Source organism: Lepidochelys kempii, chromosome 7 (assembly GCF_965140265.1).
Source record: "Lepidochelys kempii isolate rLepKem1 chromosome 7, rLepKem1.hap2, whole genome shotgun sequence".
In the NCBI taxonomy this organism is placed as follows: Eukaryota; Metazoa; Chordata; order Testudines; family Cheloniidae; genus Lepidochelys; species Lepidochelys kempii.
The window spans coordinates 81,290,149-81,313,536 of record NC_133262.1 but is presented as its reverse complement, the minus strand read 5'-3'; the positions used below and the strand labels follow the sequence as shown (position 1 = coordinate 81,313,536).

The 23,388-nt window shown below is 41.5% G+C and overlaps 1 protein-coding gene across 1 annotated transcript in view; it reads left to right on the top strand.

The window, feature by feature from the left end:
- Positions 1 to 23,388, top strand: part of CTNNA3 (catenin alpha 3) — a 928,894-nt gene that overhangs the window by 59,277 nt on the left and 846,229 nt on the right. The window contains exon 4 of the mRNA XM_073353443.1: positions 5,684 to 5,803. Within this exon, the coding sequence (XP_073209544.1) occupies positions 5,684 to 5,803 (120 nt within the window). The remainder of the gene's footprint in view (positions 1 to 5,683; positions 5,804 to 23,388) is intronic.

The following is a 23,388-nucleotide window of genomic DNA, read 5'->3' as shown; positions in this document are numbered from 1 at the left end:
GCTTCTTATAGCCTAATTGAAAGTGTCACTGTTATGACTCAGCTTGATTTTCAGACATATGCCAGAAAAACTCTGACTAGTCAAATATCATTCACAAATTGAAATAGAAATGCTTGCTGTCATCTGGGGAAGTCTGCACTTCCATTTCTACCTGTATGGACATCAGCATACTGTTACCAATTATAAGACTTTGCAATACATGTTAAATGATGCTTTCTTCCATCTACCTAGTCCAGTTTGTGTTGAAGATGTTGAAACTATGAATTTGACACTGCATTGATATGTAGTCCTGGAAAACTTAATACTGCAGTTTACTTCTCAGACATCTTCCTTTTAATAGAGAGCAGGTTTAAAAAAACAAAAGGAAGTATTTCTTCACACAACACACAGTCAACCTGTGGAACTCTTTGCCAGAGGATGTTGTGAAGACCAAGACTATAACAGGGTTAAAAAAAGAACTAGATAAATTCATGGAGTTTAGGTCCATCAATGACTATTAGCCAGGTTGGGGAGGGATGGTGTCCCTAGCCTCGGTTTGCCAGAAGCTGGAAATGGGCAACAGGGGATGGGTCACTTGATTATCTATTCTGTTCATTCCCTCTGGAGCACCTGGCATAGGCCAGTGTCGGAAGACATGATACTGGGCTAGATGGACCTTTGGTCTGACCCAGTATGGCCGTTGTTACGTTCATACAGTCTGCATGTGCTACCTATACAACAACTGAAGGTGCTGAAGCAAATGTGCATTTCATTCTCTCTTGGGCATTGGGATTTATAAAGACAAATCAGCTACTTCAGTAAAAAGTGTGATTCCCAGCCAAAGCTATCATAATAGTCTGGAATACTGCATCAAATCATGTCTGTTCTAGATGCAGCATTGGAAAACACTGTGCCCCCTTTGTTTAAACTGTCTGATCTATCTTTGTTAGAAGTCTTCTTGGATTTTGGTGACCTCCTGCTGCTGCTGATTCTGATTTCTCATACTGTGATTGCCATCTTTGCTAAGGGAGTCCTGCTAAATCTGGACAGAGAATTGTGTATGATATTCATAAAACTCCATTCTTCAGCAATATGGACTGTGCCAAGGTTTATGCCAGAATACCTCAGGTTCACATTAGAGATGGGCATTAACCAAAACCTGAGATTTGAACAACCTTGAACTTCACCAGAGGTAAAATAGACTGTTTTATGAGGATTCTGGAAAAGTTGCTATTGATGGTAGCTGGAACAAAACATTACATAAAAGAAGAATTAAACTGTTTCTTAAGAAACTACAGAGAAACTCCCCATTGTATGACTGATATTCTGCCAGTGCCAATATTATGAATTAATTTTCTTGCAACAGCCAAACCAAGCTCCCATGATAGTCAACGAAACAGAGACTTTAACAGAAAATGCGGAGGCGAGCTGAAATACATAGAGACTTTTGACCGTCATTATTAAAGGCTGGGGGTAAAGAACTTGAACCACAGAATAAATTCTCCATTCCCTAACTTTAAATCAAGTTTTCAGATAAATGGAACCATAATCACAGTCCAAGATCACTTAGAAATATCTTCCATTTTCAGATAATGCCCACACTATGCTAGATTTCCAACGTCCTGCATATGAAGAGACAGTATTGACAACACTGTCCTACTACTTAGCTTACCACCTAGACCATCATCTGTTCCAGAATCACATTTGATGTTCCAATTGCTTAATGTTATCCAAAATGGGATTCTGAAAATTATCCCATTCATTCTAAGGCCCATGTTACAAGTTCATCCACCTTGTTTCCTACTTGGGAGACATTCAGTGTTCATTTGTTACTATCTTGACAATGGATGCTTGGTTCTTAGATGATGTGATACCCACTTTTTGTGTGTTATTACCAAAACAGCTGTTTCCTCTTACTCTGGCTCAAGTTTTATGAACGTTGATTTTGGTTTTTATTACAAAAGGAGCGTAGTACTGTTCATGGACCCAATCAGAAGGGAAGCCTGTGTATTTTGAAAAGTGCTACACAGTTATTTATGGTAACCTGATAGACAGTAAAACCTGATAGGCAGTAAGACCCTATTGTCATGATACCCTCTCAATCCAGCTTGCTTCATAAGAAGTGTCATCAAACCAGACAATGGTTCAGGAGTGTTACAGGTGCCACATGGACCCAGGGGAGTTTCTTCCTCAGCTCAGGGAAACAGAGAATGCTCAGCTGGATGCTATTGAACCTAACTCTTTTAAGACAGCTGCATCTTGTATGTAATCAAGAGGCTTAAAAAGAAATAGCAAGTTTCCTTTCAGAGAGAAAAGAGACAGGGAAGTCTTTAGGTAAAGGAAACTATGAAGGTACTTCTCCTGAACTTCTAGGGACTGGGATGTGTCTATCTTGGTGAAGTAATGAGGAAAGTGAGCATCTAAAAACTGTTTTATTTCTGCTTACCTCTGATGATTTAAATAGTTAACAGAAAGTGTGGGGAGTGGGGGCTGGACTCTTTTCCCCTCCCCCATCTCAGAACAATACATGTGAAAGTTTCTTGGAAGAAGAAAGACTGGGGCCAGACCATGATAGCTTGAGAAATGTAGGCAGATTGTATGTGCCTTGTAGATTTAAAAATGATTATGATAACCTTTGTCACAGCCAGTTCACTGCATCCTCCTGAGAACAGGACAAACTTATGTTAATTTGCTTATAGTTAGCTTATTTGTATATTTTTATTCTGAGGGAAAACACTGTTTTTTCTTCCACTCTCCTCTTGAGAAAAATGTCTCTTCCACTTTCGTGGAATATCGCTGCCAACTTTATAGCCTCTTGGGGCTATTTCTTGGATATTTAGCCTCCTGAGGAGAGCTATCAGTTATACATGTGGTTTTTCCTCCACTAGCAGTGATTCACTAATCCCTGCAGTCTCATTACCAGACACAGGAGGCTCCTAATATGATGATCTGGAGTGAGAGGTTTTTGGCTTTTAGCATTATTAATCTGTGAGGCCACTGCATGATGTAAGATATAGTGCACGGGCTTGCAGGGATAGTGGTATGACAGGAGACCTCCCCATTTAGGGTGACCAGATGTCCTGATTTTATAGGGACAGTTCAGATATTCAGGGTTTTTGTATTATATAGGCGCCTATTGTCCCACACTCTGTTGTTGCATGAAATGATTTGTTGCTTTGCTTGTATTTTTGTGGTCTAGTGCCTTGACACCATTTTAGATAACTGTTTCTTTGCTCCATACAAAGACTACACCTTATGATCATTTCATTAGTGTATTCCAGACTCTTGAAAGACCCCTCCCCATACTATTCAGCTTTGCTACTGTCAGTGGAAGCTTTTGGGAAACGTCCATATGTGGAGCACTATGTTGTGGTTTGGTGTTCAGGTACCTGTTGAACTGGTGCAGCTGCAATACTCATGGCTTCTTACCTGTACATAGGAAAAATCATTGTAGATAGTCTTGTTCAGCCTGACCTGAACTAAAGTTCTGCTCTAATGCTTATAGTGTGAATTAATGAATGCAAAGTGTTGCAAGTTCAAGGAATTCTAGGCCAGAGGTGAGGCACCCAATTGCAGTTTTTACAATGGATGTGAGATAGAAAAGTGTCAAGGGAACAGGGTACATCTCACTCCCTGTCTTCTCTCAATCATATACAGATACCCTGAGGTACCTGTTGTGAGTGTTGTCACAGAGATCAAGCCAGTAGAGGGAACTTCTTTCTAAACACTATTTAACACAACAATAAAAAACAAACTCCTCTCGCCCCCAAAAAACCAACCTGCAAGTGGCAATTTCTTACTTTGAGCTATTTAAATACAGTGCTTCATTCTCCAGTGCTGCAGATTGTGTAGATGTTACAAGCACTGTATTCACTTACATACAAGAAATGAAACAAATAAAACTTGTAGCATGCAATGAATCTTTAAGGCTGCTTGCTGCAGAATACAGAGCTGCTTTGGGTTTATTAAAGGGGTGTACATTTGATCACTGATACTGCTACTCCTTTGATACAAACTAGTAACTATTTATAGGCTCTCCTGTGGTGTTCATCACCATAATAACGGAATGTTTCAGTATATTTACAGATGGTGAACTGCTGAAGAAAGAGGTGAAGTGACTTGCAGAAAATTACAAGAAGGCTGTGGCAGAGCCAGGAATCTAACACACGTCTTGTAGTCTACAGTCCACTGCCTTAATGGCAAGACTGTCCATCCTCAAATCTTGTGTACATCCTAGAGCATATTTCAGCTCCAGGGTTGTGAGGGGAATATTTTCCCCTATGTACAACATTAAATAACTGGTGCAGTGGGCTATGAAAGGGTTTTTACTTTCCTTTGAGGTATCAGCCACTGTTGGGACTGGATATGGGTCTTGATAGGCCATTTATCTACAATGTATGATCTACAAGATGGACCAATGAGCTTCCCTGATCTTGTAGGCTATGTAACCATTTGCTCCTCAAAACCCACCCCTACTGTGACAGAAAAATCTAAATACTTCCTGTGTAGGCTTGGTCAAGTCACTTCACCTCTCTGTCCCTCAGTTCTCCCACCTGAAGCAAAGGGAATGACACTTTGTGCTTAGAAATCAATAAATGAAAAATGCTATGTGTAATTTCAGAATTTTAAATAATGAATAAAAAAAATGTATACTAGAATGTGTCCCCTCCATCTTCTACACCTTTAGCCAAAAAGTTTGTCTAAAACTGTAAGCTGTTCATAGACAGACCATGTCTTTCTTTGTTTGTACAGCGGCTAGCACACAGGGTTCTGCTCCCAATTAGGGTCTGTGGTTACTGCTTTACTATACACATTAATAAATTGTACAGGAAAACTTATTTTAAAGTTGGAAGTAATACAGTGTACACCAAATTGAGCAAGGAGACTTATTTTTTGTGTAAAGTCCCCACACCCCCATGTTCTCCTCTTAGTCATACCAGGTATGTCTCTCTAGTATTTTGTGAGCTCTGGAGTCAGAGTCTGTATCTTTAGTCTCTGTGACAGGTCATACATGTCTACTGTGATATACAATTGTTAATCATCTGCATAGGAAAGAAGTGGTCAGTATACTTACACAGTAAATCAAGAACTAGGTTCAATCCCGAACTCCTGTAGTTTTCCCATAGTATGTGACCTTATGCAAGTGGCTTAAACTTCAGTCCTGCAAACTGCGCCACGTGAGTGGATTCAATCAGCACCATCTTACAAGATAATAAGAGGTGTTTTTTCATCCTTACCACACTATTATGTGTTAGAGATGAGTATTCTCCAAGAGTCTTCTGGGAGAGTGCTGAGGAAGAAACTGCTTATATTTGGTGGGTTGGGGGAATTCATGATCTATGAGGAAACACGTATGTGCTCTTTTTATTTAAAAAGGAGAAAAAAATTCCAACCCTGGATCTGAACACCACCCAGTTTTTGGGGGTAGTTTAGATGAGGATCAGAACTTTAGGACTGGGGACAATGTCTAATTGTGTCTTAAGAAATTCCAAACTATAAACTTCAAATCCAGGACTCTACATATTTCCCTATATCCAAGTGCTCAAAGCATAGACTTTTTAAGAGTTGTGGCAATGTATTCTTACATATCTGAGAGTATAACAGAGCCCGTAAAGTTAGTATGTTTTTTAAAAAAAACCTAACTAATGGAGCTATATAGACAATATTTATCTGAATGATGACATTGTTTCTTGTACCATCACAGTTTCAAAGAACATATGAGTCTCTACGAAACGTGTCTAGTAAATCTGAACTACAGAAAACCTACCAGAAGCTTGGGAAAGATCTGGAAAATCTAGATTATTTGGCCTACAGACGTCAACAGGTAAGAATATGGAAACTTAGTGGTAGGGCACAGAATCTCTGGGTAGAATGGGTAGCAGATCACGTGCGCCATCATTCAGGGAGACAAATTGATATGTTCTCTGTTTTATATTAAATATGAATGACCTTGCATTAGGTGGCTTTGGATTTCGATTTAGCAGGGGCATCAAGCATCCAAAGGGTGCAAGGTGCCACTATAACACAGTAAGTATTGCATATAGATTAATGGGTCATAAGGGTAGTTTGGTAAAGTCACTGTGACTACTCATGAAAACAAGGTTTTGACAAAAAGAAAAGGAGTACTTGTGGCACCTTAGAGACTAACCAATTTATTTGAGCATGAGCTTTCGTGAGCTACAGCTCACTTCATCAGATGTTTACCGTGGAAACTGCAGCAGACTTTATATACACACAGAAATCATGAAACAATACCTCCTCCCACCCCACTGTCCTGCTGGTAATAGCTTATCTAAAGTGATCAACAGGTGGGCCATTTCCAGCACAAATCCAGGTTTTCTCACCCTCCACCCCCCCCCACAAATTTACTCTCCTGTTGGTGCTAGCCCATCCAAAGTGACAACTCTTTACATAATCAAGTCGGGCTATTTCCTGCATAGATCAAGGTTTTCTCACATCCCCCCCACCCCCATACACACACAAACTCACTCTCCTGCTGGTAATAGCTCATCTAAACTGACCATTCTCCAGGTTTAAATCCAAGTTAAACCAGAACATCTGGGGGGGGGGGTAGGAAAAAACAAGAGGAAACAGGCTACCTTGCATAATGACTTAGCCACTCCCAGTCTCTATTTAAGCCTAAATTAAGGTTTTGACAGGGAAGCTACGGAAAACTCCAGGGTTCCACGGAACACCTCAGAGCCTTCTGCAGTTATTCCATCACAAAGTCATCTTGTATACCACCTGCCATACAAAAGAAACAATTGTTTGCTAAGACAGAACAATAATTTGTTATCATATGGAAAACATGAATGCTGTATACTGGATAGTAAAGTTTGTGTTTGATAATAAAGTGATTTAAGTTCTGACCTGCACCCGTAGAAGTTAATAGTGTCAAATCTTTATGTACATGACTGCTCCACATAAACAGTTAATGTATTTTAAATTCAAAATACATTATTAATTTAATTTAATTTAAAAAATTTAATTTAAAAAAATAATTTTCAAGATTAGATCCCGTATGACGTAAATTGGACTACTCACATGCTTTATATCAATCATGTGCAAGTGATTGCAGGATCAAGGTCAAAGACAATTATTAAAATGTTTATAGAGCTATTTTCACCCTTTGCATGACTGATTTAGAAACTTTAGTTTTCATATTAGCTTCTGTAGTTTTGTTCATATTTTTGCAGCCTTTTAAAATCTTTATTTTTCTGAGCTTTGTATATTTGGTAATATATTGAAGGAGCGGGATCATGGTTTTATTTTAGTTCTGATCTTTTAATGTTACCATTAGGTGTCAGTGTTGTCAAATTTACTTCCTGACTTGTCTCAGGGAAAATCAGTTACAGCAGGCGTTTAAATAAGAAAATTGATTGATTAGATTGTTTGTTTAAATTTTAGGAAAAGGTTCAGAGGCTATTGTTTCTGAAAACATGAATAACTTGTTCTTGTGTTAGGCAAGGCAAGGAACAAGTTGCCTGGGTGTGTTTCACTATGATGATAGATGGTGTTTTCCTGATTTGACAAAACAGAAATTTTCACAAAATTGTATTGATTTTGATAATTTTCCATGAAAGAGACATTTCAAAACAAAGTGTGTTTTGGGAAAAATTTGCCTTTGGAATTCTGAAATTTTGTTTCAAATTTAAGTTTTTTCATTTTTATATTTGACATTTTATGACATGGCAGTAGTAGTATTGTCGAACTGTTCCATTTCACAACAAACAGAACACACTTGATCTAGAAAAGATGTTCATTCAGTACCTGCCACCTTTAATGAATTTAAAAATAAAAATAAATAGAAATATTTCAACTACTACTGACATGTCATAATGACATAAAATAGTAGTAGTGCATAAAATGCACAACTGACAAGTCATGAAATAATGTAAAAATATAAAAAGTGAGAACACAATCCACAACACAATTTGTCCAAAATAAAATTTTGATTTTTTTTTCTAATTGAGAATGAAAACAAAACTTTAAAATGTCAGAATCTCACATGAGATGGAAACCCTGAGTTTTGACCAGCTCTAGTGAGATGGGACACAGATTTTGTGCCCTTTGATATAAAGCCACTCAATAGCTAGAAGGTGCTGTTTCTAGTAAGGAATAGTGTCTTTTTCTGCTTCTAATGGGTTTCTTATCTGATCTCATAATTTACGTTGAGCATAATAAATGTCATCTGTAAGGGCTCAGGGAGCATATCTGAGTGAGATGGTGCTAATTCTATAGTCACTCTTCAGAGTAGAACTGCACTTTAATCGCAATTATCTCTTTACTCTGAATTCTCACTCTTTACCTTGCAAAGTTCCATTTAATGTCACATAATAAATCCCTCATTCCCTAGCAGACTCTTTAGTTACACATTTCATTTCTTCTTGGGTTGGCATTTGGTTTCTCTGCTTCTCTCCTATTCACAGACCCTGGTTTACTCTTGCATTTCCGGGAACCTCCCCCGTCTCTGGTCTCACTAGTCTGTATTTCCAAAACATTTTGAGACTATCTTGTTACGCTTGCCTCCCTGTCTGGGTCACAAGCATCTCCTCAATATCCTTTCCTGCTATCTTTCATCTCTACATTAAATTGCCTTCTCCAAAACCACTTCTCTTATTAAAGATATTAGTCATAAAATGTGTTCCTCCTTTCAATCGAAGAAGACATTGCATAAAGGGTGAGGATGTACATTGCTTCCCTTTACCCAGCACATCAAAGATTTTGTCCATATTTGTACATTTGAGTTCTGTTTTTTGCTTATGCTACTGCTGAACCTGTTTCTATCAGCCAATATAACATAATTCTTGGTAGGATTTACAGGAGAACCTGCAGGGTGAGAGCTGTCTAATCTCCTACCCACAGGATACACTTTGATTGCTTTTTGCCTGGAGAATAGAATAGTGTATTCGGGAAGAGGCTGCCATTAGAAATCAGACCAAACCCCACAAGTTCAGACCTGATCAGAATCTGAACTTCTTCACATTTAAGTGATATTTGAATCTGGTTTTCCAGTTCAGGCCCACTTCTAATAGCTAACAGTTCAGACATTTTTCACTCTGCTTTTTCCAGATGCATTCAGGTGAGGGGCAGATATCAAAAGATTCTTCACCTAGAACTGGGACCAAATTTTCAAAAGAACTCAGCCCCCAACTGGTTTATATATGGCTTTGGTGATAGTATTATTGTGCATTTCTGGGGTCAACACTCTAAAGAGGATATTGAAAAATTGGAGATGATACAAAGCAGAGATACAAAAATAATTTGTCACCAGGAAAACAGGCATTACAATAAGATTTAAGGGGATCAATCTCTTCAGCTTCCTGAAAGAAGGTTAAGACTTAAAAGTATCTATAAAGGGAAGTACATACCTGATATTAGGGGACTCTTTAATCTAGCAGACAAAGGCATAACAAGATCAAATGGTTAGGAGTTGGAAGTCCAAAAAGTTCAAACTGGAAATTGTAGTAAGTAGTACCTTAAATCAAGACTGGATGTCTTTCTAAAAGTTTTATGTACTAATACAAACACAAGTTAATTGGCTAGATGCTGGAATCACTGTATGAAATTCTGTGGCCAATGTATTCAAGAACCTGAAATGGAGTCCCGCCACTGCATAATTGTGGTGCCCTAAACACACTCTTGGGGAGCAGACCTTCTATCTGGCACCGCCTACTGTGGCCTGGAACCTGCTGACCAGCTGTCTAGTTCCTGGGGGTGCAATGTCAAGCCTTCAGACACCCCTGAACTTAAACATACCCTCTCCCCAATCTCTGACAGGTGTGAAGCTTCTGGTTTACAGTTCAGCTCTCTCCAGGGGCATGCAGTATTTGTGAAGTATATAACACACAGACACTATGCACAAATCTAACACACTGTTGCTCTTTTAATCATAGAAAATATAAAACAGCAAACCCTATATGTGTTCACCTTCCCTTGGGAGTCCTGGGGGGGTGGGGGTGGGACATCTGAGTCTAGGCAGACAGGCAGGGTGTCCTTTATCTCACACAGGCAGTTACATGCTGGATGCCTTCTGTCATTGAGTCTCCCAGTTTCTGTGACCTCTCTCTCTCTCTCTCTCTCTCTCTCTCTCTCTCTCGTCTGATTCCCCTGTTCCTGTGTGTTGCTTTATTAAAACACCTCCTGATCACCCGGCTGTATTTGTTCTGCCCCTGGGAAATTTACACTGCTCTTACCTTCTCCCCTCCTTCCAGAGGCTAAGATGAAACTGTGTTTCCAAAGATGCAGCTGCTTTTTAGCACACTATTGTGATCAAAGGACCATCGTTAATCTGAGGTACATTCACTTTGTCCTGTTCTAGGACATGACACCAGCCTGCTGACCCGTGATGGATACACAGACAAGCATTTCTGATACAGCAGTTTTTCATAGTAATATTTTACAGTAACTCCATTATATCAACCAATATTCATAAATTGTACAGACAGATTTCCAAATTGTCACACCTGGTACCTGACTCCCTTTTACTCCTTTGAAAATCCCAGTCTTTGTTTCTGTCTAATATTTCTGGCATATAGAACCTAGCTTATGTAAAGAAAACATAGCCTGAGTTATAAAAATTTTGTATTTCCATGGATCTAACTTCTCATGATCCCTTCTTGGTATAGTATTAGCTCTCCATAGTTCATATATAATGTTCCATCTGCAGTAAGTTTTTTAAAAAAGTCCAAGTTTGAAAGTCAATGGCAGTCAGGCACCTCACTGCCCTTTATGCCTTTGAAAATCTCCACTAAGCAAGTGATAATTTTGTATCTGAGAAATTGAGCAAAATTCTGCCCTCCCTTTGAGCCACCAGCATGACTAAAAAAGGAGCTTTTAAGAAATAAAGATCACATTTTTTCATATAGTTGTACCTAAGGAACATAAATGTTAGTACAAGCTTTCAAGAAAGGACAGAAATGAGTCATTGTTAGAAGAAATCATGGAAAAAATATTTTTTTCGCCTCAGATTTGCAAAAGAAATATGGAGAAGAAATGTGAAACGGGTTATTTGCTGGGTTGGAGTTTAATTCCCTGCTCTGATTTGAAGTAGACAGTTGATGCTGGTTCTCCCAGTTTCCAAGTGAGCTATTTTGGGGTGAGCATCTCACCCTCAAAATTCCATGATGAACCTGAGGCGAAACCCTCCTAGCTCGGAAGTTTGTCAAAACCTATATATTTCTGTGGAATGCTCCAGTTTTGACAAAACAGTATTTTTCAATGGGAAAAAAGCATAAAGTCAATTTTTTTCAACTAGTGCTACACACTATGCCTGGGACTGTACAAATGTGTAGTAAAACAGTCATCCTTGCACACAGAATTTACAACCTTGGTTCATGACAAAGCAGAGCAAATGGGTGAAACAAATAGGTGAGGAGAAGGGATGAGCATGTTTTTGCACAGACAAACTGTGTATACAGTATAGTTCATTTCCTGCCTAGCTGTCAACAAAAGGCAGTGTTTCTTAGGCAGAGGTAATTTTTTAAGGAAAGATTTGAAAGAGGATAAATAATATTGATTTATGGATTTTTTTTGAGGGGGAAAGGGGGCAGTTTGTTCCACACACAAGTGGCAGAAAGCACACCAGTGTTTTAATGCCCAGTGAGAGCTGGCATCATTGGCAGAACTGAGGTTGATAACAGGCTAACATGAAATAGAGATTACTAGCTACACACTGGACTTTCCTTCCAATATCTAAAACACAATCAGCAATTACACTGAACTACTAAAATTCAATATGCCACCCACACCATCATAACTCATTCCCATCCCATAACTCCATTATATTGCAGTTAACAAATCCCCCTCATCCTGTCTCCTTCCCCTATGCTTGCAGATAAAGACTAGTGGGGATGTATGTGGCAGTGTTGAGGCCTCATGGAGAATGCTGTAATGAGGGAGCTCCGGTTCAGTTGCTTTCACTGATTGCAACTGTGGCAGCATGGAACAAGGAAAGAGGCAGTCTCTCGCTGCCCAAACCAGTCTAGGCTTTTAAGTTTATATGTAAAAACCTACATCTTGAATTCCAACGTGAATCCCAGAGGCCCCAGGGCATCCTGTGCCCAGTCAAAAAGGTGGAGCTTCACAGATGGGCTGCCACATTTTGGACATTCAGCTTTTTGAATAACACCCAAGATGTAACCCCTGGTAGAGAGCACCACCGTTTTCTAATTCTGTGCCTTTGTCTGCACAGAAAAGCATAGAAAGAACCCTATTTGAAACCAGATGTTGCAATTCCAGTATCAGTTGCAATTCCAGTACCAGTTGCAGATGGAAAATACCGTCTTCACCACATTTTGCTGTCCTTGCGTCCAACAGCAGCCCACGATATGGAAAATTGATGAAGTCAGTGAGTACCCTGTGGGGTTGAGTTGCACATGAGGTAAAGAGGTATCTTGGTAACTGAAATTAGAGAGCAGTTGCAGCAGTAAAAGATGGACAGATGTGACTAGTAGAGAGCCAGTATTAGAATTAATTTGTTTTCTTGACATGAAACAAAGGGAGACGTGGTGCAATTTTTTCAGATGATACGAACATTGAAAGAAGGAAATATTCAGTACAAAGGAGGGAGGCAATAGAATTTAGAATGCCTTTGGTAAAGCAGGACTCTCATGCCCATTCCTGCAGCTGTGCTAAGGGAAAATTGTTGTTGACTTCAAAAGGCTATTGAGTTTTCCAGAGTAGGGACAATGAGATCAGGCTCTCTGTCAGAGGGATTAGGGGACCTAAACAAAAGTATTGTGATTTGTGAGATTCTGGAGACGTTGTAATGAGGCCAGCTAGACTTAATCATAAGTAATGAGACCCCATGCTTAGATTGGTTTGGCAAAGTGACTACTTGATCTTCTTACTATTTTAATTTTCCAGCCATAACTGTCTGCAAAAGTATGGAACCAAGTGCATGGTAAATCTTAAGTGAACTTAGTATATAGGAATAATGGGGTGCTGGTGGTGGTGAGGCATGTAAATGCTTGGAAGTGGATTATGTGATTTTAATTTACAGAAAGGTGAAATAATGAGTCTTGAATGGAAAAAAAATGCAGAATAAACTGGTACTGCCCTACAATGCTCAGCATGTCTAAAACAGTGGTTGTTAAAAGGTCTGCTTTTGGTACAGCTACAGAAAGGAAAAGTCAAGCTGAGATGCCAGACTAGTGGCATTATTGCATTATGACTAATCCCCAAATAGTGATTATTCTATTTCGTGAAAACTTTTATTTATCTGAAAAATAATTAAAAAGATGCACAGAGGCCACTCAATCTGCCACCCTAGGCAAAACTTCAGTGTACTTTCCCTGTCCTAGAACAGAGGTGCTTAACTGGGAGGGGAGGGGAGGGGTGGGGCGGGGTATGGTGAGCCTTCATATATTTTGGTCATTATGGTAGAAGTTGGGGGGCCCAAATGTAAGGTGGCAGCATAGCTTGCTCAGGTTTGGCCCAGCTGCCCCTCCATCATTCCAGGATGAGCAGGGGATGGGTAGGAATAGGGTGGCTGGGCCAAATTTGCATCTGCCTAGTTTGCTTACAGTTGTAACCCTTCTGCCTGTCAGAGTTGGCAGCAACAAGGGCCAGGTTCAATATCTAGGGGATCCATTCCAATAACACAATGCAAACCGGCTCGAGCCCCCACCCAGTGACCTGGGACAAATATATACCACCCCCGCTGGGCGCCTCCAAGAGGCAATACTTCCCCTCTCGCAAGCACATAGTCTGAGTGTAGCAAAAGCCTTTTAATAACAGAGAGAAACAATGTGGCATTATGTTGGGGAAACACCACCAACAGGATTCATAACACAACCCATGAGCAAAAAAACCCACCCCAAGCAAATTGGGGCATGCCCTTTTCCCTTTGGTTCTTAAGTCCAGCAACCCCAAATCACCCAAAGTCCCAAAAGTCCAATGCCCCAAAAGTCTCTGACCCTGGTCAGGGCAGCCCCAGAGTTTGAAAGTTTATCTGCGGAGCTTTACCTCCCAACCTGGGTGGAAATGGGACGGGGGTAAGAGGCACCTTACATGATCTGAAGCTGACCGCCCCATAGCTCCATAGCAGCGCTCCGCTCCGCCAGCCGCCCCACGAACTCCTTCGCTCAGCTGTGCTCTGCTCTGCCAGCCGCCCCACGAACTCCTTCGCTCAGCTGCGCTCCGCTCTGCCAGCCGCCCCACGAACTCCTTCGCTCAGCTCCACGGCCCACAAGCAGCTCCTGCCATCCACAAACTTCTCCACATTGAACTGCTTCACCAGCCGTCCCGCAAACTGCTCCACAATATATCTTCAGGCTCCCCCACTACTTAACACAACACTCAGTGATTTCAGCTCTTAGGTGAATTCAGCTTGTAGTAGGGGAGCCCCAGTGCTGGTGCACGGTCAGCCCAAAATGAGCTCAGCAGCCTATAACTAGACTTCTAATGAAATCAAAATTAGCTCTGATATTCCACAGTGGAGAGAGGAGGAAGTGCAATTAGCATATAAGGCCCTCACCAAGGGGCCCATGCCACCAAGTATTAATACTTGTCCCCAGCCTCTCTCCATTCATACAGTTTTGGAACCCATGACCCTTGCCTAGCGAGTGCTACTTAGTTGATGGTGAATCCCTCCATCATAACAAAAGGCCACGTACAGTTCCAAGCACAGTTCCCATAATCAGGGTAATAACAATTTATTCTTTCTGCCCCAATAACAGAGACACTGGGGATCCCACAGCAGCCAAAGTGACCATTTGGGCAGCTATGGTCTCATTCTAGGCGTGGTGGGTGTGCCTATTCAAATGAGATCAGCCCCTGAAGTTCTTTTCCACAACTTGCCACACCTCACCACCAGATGTCAGGGTGGAGCTCATCCTGACACTGCTTACATAGTTAAGCAGCCCCTGAAGAGTCTATCCAATGCCTTAGGCACTCTACACCATTAGGAGTAATGTAAAGTAAAAAACCATTTAATGAGCTTAACTTCTAAGCATATGAAGTATTCCACTGTTCATTAAGTGTTCATAGGAACAGGGTGCAGCAGAATTGACTCACCAGTCACTGCTCCCTTGTGGCCAGGCCTGGCATCACAGTTCTCTTGCTGGTTTAGTGGACCCTGCCAACAGTTGCTCTGGCACTGTGGCAGTTTCTCTGCCTGGTAATTCAGCCCCTCAGTTGGGTCACCATCTTTAGTTCACCCCAAACTAAAAGTCCAAAAATGTCTTTAACAGAAACAAAAATCTTTCCACCTTCTTGAGGGCTCTTCCTCAGCCAGTCTTTATCTCAGCCTGCTGCCCCCATTCTGGGCTTGACAACCTTTACCGTGGGCTTATATGCCCTCTTTCTTGGGGCTGGTATGGCAACCCACTCCTACCCTTGACTCTGAGTTCCAGACCAGAGACCTGTATTGAACAGCTAGGGTCTGCTCTTTTACCTTTGCTATGGTTTTCCCTGGGTCACTTCCTACTGTTTTTTTCAAGTTCCCCTCTGGGTCTCCCAGTCACTTCCTGGTTAGTCAGGGTCTCTCCTAGGCCACCCTGTCTGGAGCACTTTTTGCTCTTCCCCTGTTTAAGTCAGGGTCCCTATGGGTATGTATGGGACACTGGCTTGTGGACTCGGTCTCTCTAAGCCCCAGCTTGATCATTCACATTGAATTGTGAAGCTGGCTTACAGTTGCTGGACCCAGGTTTCACAGCCATGCTAACAGTCCATACTGCACTATGCAAACCTTCTGACTCTGGTCTGCAACTTGAGCTGCATCCATGCTGCAAAATGCCAGGGGTGAGATCAGAGTCTCTGATCCAGCTCCCTAGCAGGGTCCTCAAGCCAGGGTCATGAGTGCTTGCCGACCCAAGTCAGACTGAATTGTGTGTGGACAGAAGTGGGGCTTGGGCTCAAATCTGAGTCAGAATCCAGGCTTAATGTGCAGTCCCAGACCTCCCTGCCTGGAGAGCTTTCTTTAGTCTCTCCTGCATGGCGCTCCCACTGCAACTTCTCTGAGCATCCTGCCTAACTCTCCCCTTTCCTGTAGCCACCTTCGGTTCTTTACTGTGAATTGCCTTATTCATCTCAGATGTGTAGCTCATAGGGCTAGCTTGCCTTTATTGTGTTCAGCTGTAACAAAAGGAATCTACAGGCCAGTATCCTGTAACACATTAGCTTACATAAATTAGCATAAGTGTAGTTAAGTATCGTAGGCCTGTGACCTTTGGCACAGATAGATGGCCTAACGGTTACCTTTAGATTTTTCAGAACGTGGACTAGCTTGCTGAATGGCAGGAGTTGGAACTTAATAGTAAGTGGCAAATGCAGGAATATGGAAGTGATAACCATAAACTGGCTTAAACAAGAAGTGATGAGTATGATAGTGAGTTAAAATGGTATTAATATGTTAACATATAGAATAAGTACACCTCAATATTATGTGGGTGAGGAAGTTAGATTTGATCATGGAAGGCTGAGCATTAGCATGAATATTCATAATTGTGCTCAGGCCCTATAATAAGGCAAACCATTGTGAAGAGGGAGAGTTTGGCTTTTCTGTTACTAGCTTTCCACCATTTTGACCCTTCAGCTCTATTGTTGGGCAGTGAGGAACCTGGACCATCAGACTCATTTGGCATGCCACCAAGGTCCTCAGGGAGGCATGTGAGTATGCAAATCTAAGAGCTTATGCAAAGAATACCACAGATATCGCCAATACTGTATTATTCCTAGCTCTTTGTGGCTTGGAGCATTTCTGGCTTTATTCCTTATTTTAATAAAGATCTCTAAGGCTTTACTTTGTTCTCAGTGTGAGTGTCCTTGCCATAGGTCCCGAGGGTCCCTGCAAGATATTGAACTTACTGGGTTTAGTTCTGTGCAGCTTGATTCTGGGACAAGAACCTTCTGATCAATTGGCAATTAATACAAATACTATTAACCTTTTAAAAGAGATCAGGCGACAGATGGGGCTTATTCTGAATCAGGTTGGCTTAGCCCCAGGCTCTCCAGCTCCTGGGGAAAACCACCCTGTTACGCCTGGCTTTAGACTGAAAGCTCACTTGAGTAGGAACTGCATCTTTCTAGGCCTTCTGTGAAATGCCTAGCCCACTTCCGGGTTCTATTAATTATATAAAAGTTTAACAAGACACTCTTGAGACAAAACAATGCGTTCAAAAACTTCATGTATGGCTTACTTCTAGTAATACCAAAATGTTATTAAAAATGAGAGTTTTAAATATATTACCCAAATTGAATGAAATTGAAAAGTAAACTAGATGGTTAGTTTCACTTTTATTAACAGCCACATTTGCTTTTTGTTGTTTGGGCTCACAGCATCGCATATGGCTGTTTAAACTCATCCTATTTCCATTGAATTTATTGTAAAAATTTCCATTTATATTGGCTTTTTAACCCATTGCCACTTTTGTTTTTAAACCTAAATTCTGGTCTTAAACTGAGTTGATAGTAGTTGTTTAAAGAAAGAAGATTTATAAAGAAAAGACATTTCATTCAAGCAGGCGAAATGTCGATTGGAATAGAAAAGATAGCCTTGCAGTTACTTGTTTTCTTCATGAGAAGAGGGAACATTCTGAGCTAAGAAAGAGCCAGGTGCTAAAGTCATTGTACTCAGAAAAAGAGTAGCTAATGCAGAGAATGTTACCAAAGAGAACAATGGGAGCAGCTGGTATAACTAGCTTAAAAAAAGAGTTGGATGTTGTATTCTGCATTATTTCCATCTATTGTGTAGATCTATACAGGAGTGGATTGAAATGCTCTTCTTGGCTTATTTTCCTAATAGGGTCTTGGTTTCCCATCTCTACCAAATGGGTACACAGGCACTGTTGCAAAATGATGGGTGCTCAGCTTTTTGTAGCCAGAGGTAGAAGATGCTCTTCTGACTTGAAACAACTCCTTTGGCTTCAGCTTCTTATCTCTCTCACTTTAATTGGAAACAGTTAAGTGAAGCTGAAAATGTCTGTTTCCAAGCAGAGATTAACACCTGCCCATGGTAGGGAACAAAGTTTAATAAAACAAATAAGAAACCAACTTCATAATAAAAGCTGACAGCAACCACTCCATTCATTTCTGCCCCTCACACTCACAAAAGTATATTTTTATAGGAAGAGTTCATAGGTCAGTGGCAATTTGCGTGCACTTACCCCACTACTCTTGAAGAAGCAGCTCCTCTATTCATTCGTCTATGGAAGAAGTGTAGTTCAAGGTGATATATAATCAGGCCTGCCATTGCCCTGCTTGATGGCAGTGGAAAGTGGCCACTTGTAGTAAAACAAAGATACAGAGAATGGAGGTTGTTCATAACTCTGAAATGTTAATCAATCTGAACAAAAAGTTATGATTGTTCTTTCAAAAAATTTACAACTGAACATTGACTTCATTCAGTTTTGGAACTTAACTATGCAGAAGAAAAATGCTGCTTTTAATCATCTTAATTTAAATGAAACAAACATAGAAATGGTTTCCTTACCTTGTGAAATCTTTTTAAAACTTTCCCTTTATATTTTTAGTAGTTTGTTTAACACAGTACTATATTTGCACTTTTTTTTGTTTCTGCAGCTGTCTGATTGCATACTTGCGGTTCCAAATTAGATGTATGGTTAACCAGTCAGTTTGTAACTCTGGTGTTTATAACTCTGAGATTCTACTGTACATATTTTTGTTTGGCAGCCTTTCCACCAAAGAAACCCATGTTCCTGAAGGAAAAAATGTACTATAATAGCTACGTCTCCCAAGGCCACCTAGACCCTTAACTTTAAGTTCTTGGCCTTTTGCAGTTGAGAAACAAATTCTGTACTGAACTAAAATGGGAAAAATTGCTGTGCAAACAAATTAAAAGTGAACAAGAAATTAGTAACTGTGTAGCTCAGTTATGAATGTATTTCTAGTTACCTTCAGTGCCATCTTCTAGATCCTCTAGTATTTGCTGATATAGAAACTGGACTTTGGCCACCTCATTCTCAAATGGCCTATCAGCTCTTCACCTAGGATACCTTGCAGTGTTCCATAAAGTTTGGTGAGGGCTGTGTTGCACAGGACTTATTCCAGTATCGTGCACAGCTTTTTCTCCTGTTGATGGTGCTGCACCATGTGTGATGAGTCTTATGTCCCTCAGGTCTGATCAGTTTCCTGATCAAAGCTGAAGGATGCCTGGAACTATGCTATGGGTGCAGTTGTCCAAAGGCATTATCACTACATTTTGATGCTTGACTGTTTTTTATAGTATTTAGCACTTAACGCTTATGGAAAAAAAGAGAAAATAGTCTTGGGTTTAAAACCCTTATCCTTCCCCCCAAACCCTCAACGATAAAAAAAAATGCAAATAGGCAAAGATTTTTAAGAAAACAAAATGCTTAGACGAGAATTTTCAAACTTGAGTATCTAAAAGCTCCTAAATCCCTATGATAACAGGGTACACTCACGTCTCATGAGTGTCCCCTAGGCACTCTCTCTCACTCACTCATTCTCATATTGTCCTTGCTCTGGGATAGAGCAGAGCCCCAGGGCTCCCTCCCTGGAGACAATGTCTTTGCCCTCTTGGGCTTCTCAGCGACAGCCCTACGGTTAAGTTGTCCCTCTGGGGTGCCTCAGTGCCCAGAGCACTTCCCCTATTGGCTTGGATGACCCTCTCCACTGCCTTTTTGGGGTGTGGGGTGTGGGGTGTGGGGTGTGGCAGGGCCATGAGGCCTCCAACAGGAGCCTCTCAGGGATTGGTATAATCCATCACAGATGGATTTAAACACAAAAAAGTCAGGATTTTCAAGGTGCTGAGCATCTGTAGCTCCCAGCCTATAGGTAGAATTCTAAATAGAAATAACCTTGTAGAATAACAGGTGCTCCTGCTCCCACTTCTGCTGCTGGATTGCAGTGTGGTGAAGGAATTTCTGTGGCTGGGAGAAAGGACTATATTCAATGAGACTTCAAACTCCTACTGCTGTTGTATTTTTATGTAGGGACCTCCAGTCCTGTCCATTTCTCTTACTGACATGGCTCCATGCCTCTGTTCCCCAGCTGACCTCTGAGTGGAGCTGACAGGTAGAGAGAATGCAGTAAGACTGTGATGCAGCTTCGGGACTTTTATTCTGCTTATGAAATCACACAAATCCGATCTAGTGGGAATTAATAAACTTTTTTTAAAACCACCCTGTACAGAATCCAGATGATTGGTCAGACCTGTTTTTTTAATTGTTAAACTATGTATTTACGCTACGGATTAGAATTATTTTAAAGAGCCTGTAGTTATCTGAGTAAATACGTATTTATTAGAGAGGGGTCATTCTGATCTCCAAGGTATGTGATAAGTTCTTTAAGGGAGATATTTAAGTATGCTTCAGGAAAAGGTGAAGAACAAGAGGTTTGAAAACTTGGAAGGTAAACCTAAAAATGTAGGCCTGTTTGATCAGATGATCCTTTCAGATTTGAAAAATATCTTCTGTTCTTACAGCCTTCTGTAAATGATGTTTTTAATTTCGTATTTTTATTGATTTTGCAAAAGCAAAACATGTTCTACTAAAAGTAATGATACACAAGGGTACATAAAAATAAAATAAGAAACACAAAGGACTAAAATTAGGAATAAAACATAATTATAATGAACAGTCCTAGACAGTATGAAAATAAGTGTCCCATAAGTTGAGGATAATGAACCAGACCATGGGTCTAGTTCATGAACAATTAAAGTAGGAGTTACCATAGAATTTGGTGTGCTGAATATATTTGAGATTCCTGAGATCTAGGATTGGGTGCAAATCCCCTTTCTTCTTCAGTATGAGAAATTAAGGAGAATATAAACCTTTCCTGATAAACCTCTGAGGTAGTAACATAGGCACCAACTTCCTGAGTTCCTCTCTGAGTTGCTTTACCCCTGCTCCACCCCAAGGCCTGCCCCAACTCCACTTCTTTCTCCCACCCCATGCCGCCTCTTTCCACCCTTGCCCTGCCTCTTTCAGCTCCCACTCCGTCTGTACCCTGCCTCTTTCTGTCCTGTTCTGCCCCTCCCACACCTCTTCCTATCCCTGCTCCTCCCCCTCTTCTTCAGTGCCTCCTGCACGCCGCTGAACAGCTGATTGCATCAGCTGGGAGGTGCTGGGGAGGAGGGAGAGGAGCTGATCGGTGGGATTGCCAGTAGGAGGTGCTGATCTGCTGATCTGGTGGGTGCTGAGCAATCACTACTTTTTTTTTTCTGTGCATGCTCCAACCCCGGAGCATCCATGGAGTCGGCGCCTATGGGTAGTAACTCTGTTGCTTCCAACTTGATTAAGTTATTTATCTGCTGAGAATGGTCCCTGAAGAAGAAGTCGGAAGATGGGATGGGTGGGAGTCAGGGATTGAAATCAAATGGCATAACTGTCCCTGGTGACCTGAGAGACCCATCGTTCTGTATAGACTGCCACCCAAACCTCCTGGAAATAAGGGAAGAATCATAGACTCATAGAATATCAGGGTTGGAAGGGACCTCAGGAGGTCATCTAGTCCAACCCCCTGCTCAAAGCAGGACCAATCTCCAACTAAATCATCCCAGCCAGGGCTTTGTCAAGCCTGACCTTGAAAATATCTAAGGAAGGAGATTCCACCACCTCCCTAGGTAACACATTCCAGTGTTTCACCACCCTCCTAGTGAAAAAGTTTTTCCTAATATCCAACCTAAACCTCCCCCACTGCAACTTGAGACCATTACTCCTTGTTCTGTCATCAGCTACCACTGAGAATGGTCTAGATCCATCCTCTTTGGAACCCCCTTTCAGGTAGTTGAAAGCAGCTATCACCCCCCCCCCCCATTCTTCTCTTCTGCAAACTAAACAGTCCCAGTTCTCTCAGCCTCTCCTCATAAGTCATGTGTTCCAGTCCCCTAATCATTTTGGTTGCCCTCCGCTGGACTCTTTCCAGTTTTTCCACATCCTTCTTGTAGTGTGGGGCCCAAAACTGGACACAGTACTCCAGATGAGGCCTCACCAATGTCGAATAGAGGGGAACGATCACGTCCTTCGATCTGCTGGCAATGTCCCTACTTATACATCCCAAAATGCCATTGGCCTTCTTGGCAACAAGGGCACACTGTTGACTCATATCCAGCTTCTCGTCCACTGTAACCCCTAGGTCCTTTTCTGCAGAACTGCTGCCGAGCTGTTCGGTCCCTAGTCTGTAGCGGTGCATTGGATTCTTCCATCCTAAGTTCAGGACTCTGCACTTGTCCTTGTTGAACCTCATCAGATTTCTTTTGGCCCAGTCCTCTAATTTGTCTAGGTCTCTCTGTATCCTCTCCCTACCCTCCAGCGTATCTACCTCTCCTCCCAGTTTAGTGTCATCTGCAAACTTGCTGAGGGTGCAATCCACACCATCCTCCAGATCATTAATGAAGATATTGAACAAAACCGGCCCCAGGACCGACCCTTGGGGCACTCCACTTGATACCAGCTGCCAGCTAGACATGGAGCCATTGATCACTACCCGTTGAGCCCAACAATCTAGCCAACTATCTATCCACCTTATAGTCCATTCATCCATCCCATACTTCTTTAACTTGCTGGCAAGAATACTGTGGGAGACCGTGTCAAAAGCTTTACTAAAATAAAGGAACAACACGTCCACCGCTTTCCCCTCATCCACAGAGCCAGTTATCTCGTCGTAGAAGGCATTTAGATTAGTCAGGTATGACTTGCCCTTGGTGAATCCATGCTGACTTTTCCCGATCACTTTCCTCTCCTCTAAGTGCTTCAGAATTGATTCTTTGAGGACCTGTTCCATGATTTTTCCAGGGACTGAGGTGAGGCTGACTGGCCTGTAGTTCCCAGGATCCTCCTTCTTCCCTTTTTTAAAGATGGGCACTACATTAGCCTTTTTCCAGTCTTCCGGGACTTCCCCGGATTGCCATGAGTTTTCAAAGATCATGGCCAATGGCTCTGCAATCACATCCGCCAGTTCCTGTAGCACTCTCGGATGCAGCGGATGCAGCGCATGGACTTGTGCTCGTCCAGCTTTTCTAAATAGTCCCGAACCACTTCTTTCTCCACAGAGGGCTGGTCACCTCCTCCCCATGCTGTGCTGCCCACTGCAGTAGTCTGGGAGCTGACCTTGTTCATGAAGACAGAGGCAAAAAAAGCATTGAGTACATTAGCTTTTTCCACATCCTCTGTCACAAGGTTGCCTCCCTCCTTCAGTAAGGGGCCCATACTTTCCTTGACTTTCTTCTTGTTGCTAACATACCTGAAGAAACCCTGCTTGTTACTCTTAACATCTCTTGCTAACTGCAACTCCAGGTGTGATTTGGCCTTCCTGATTTCACTCCTGCATCCCCGAGCAATATTTTTATACTCTTCCCTGGTCATTTGTCCAATCTTCCACTTCTTGTAAGCTTCTTTTTTGTGTTCAAGATCAGGAAGGATTTCACTGTTAAGCCAAGCTGGTCGCCTGCCATATTTACTATTCTTTCTACACATCGGGATGGTT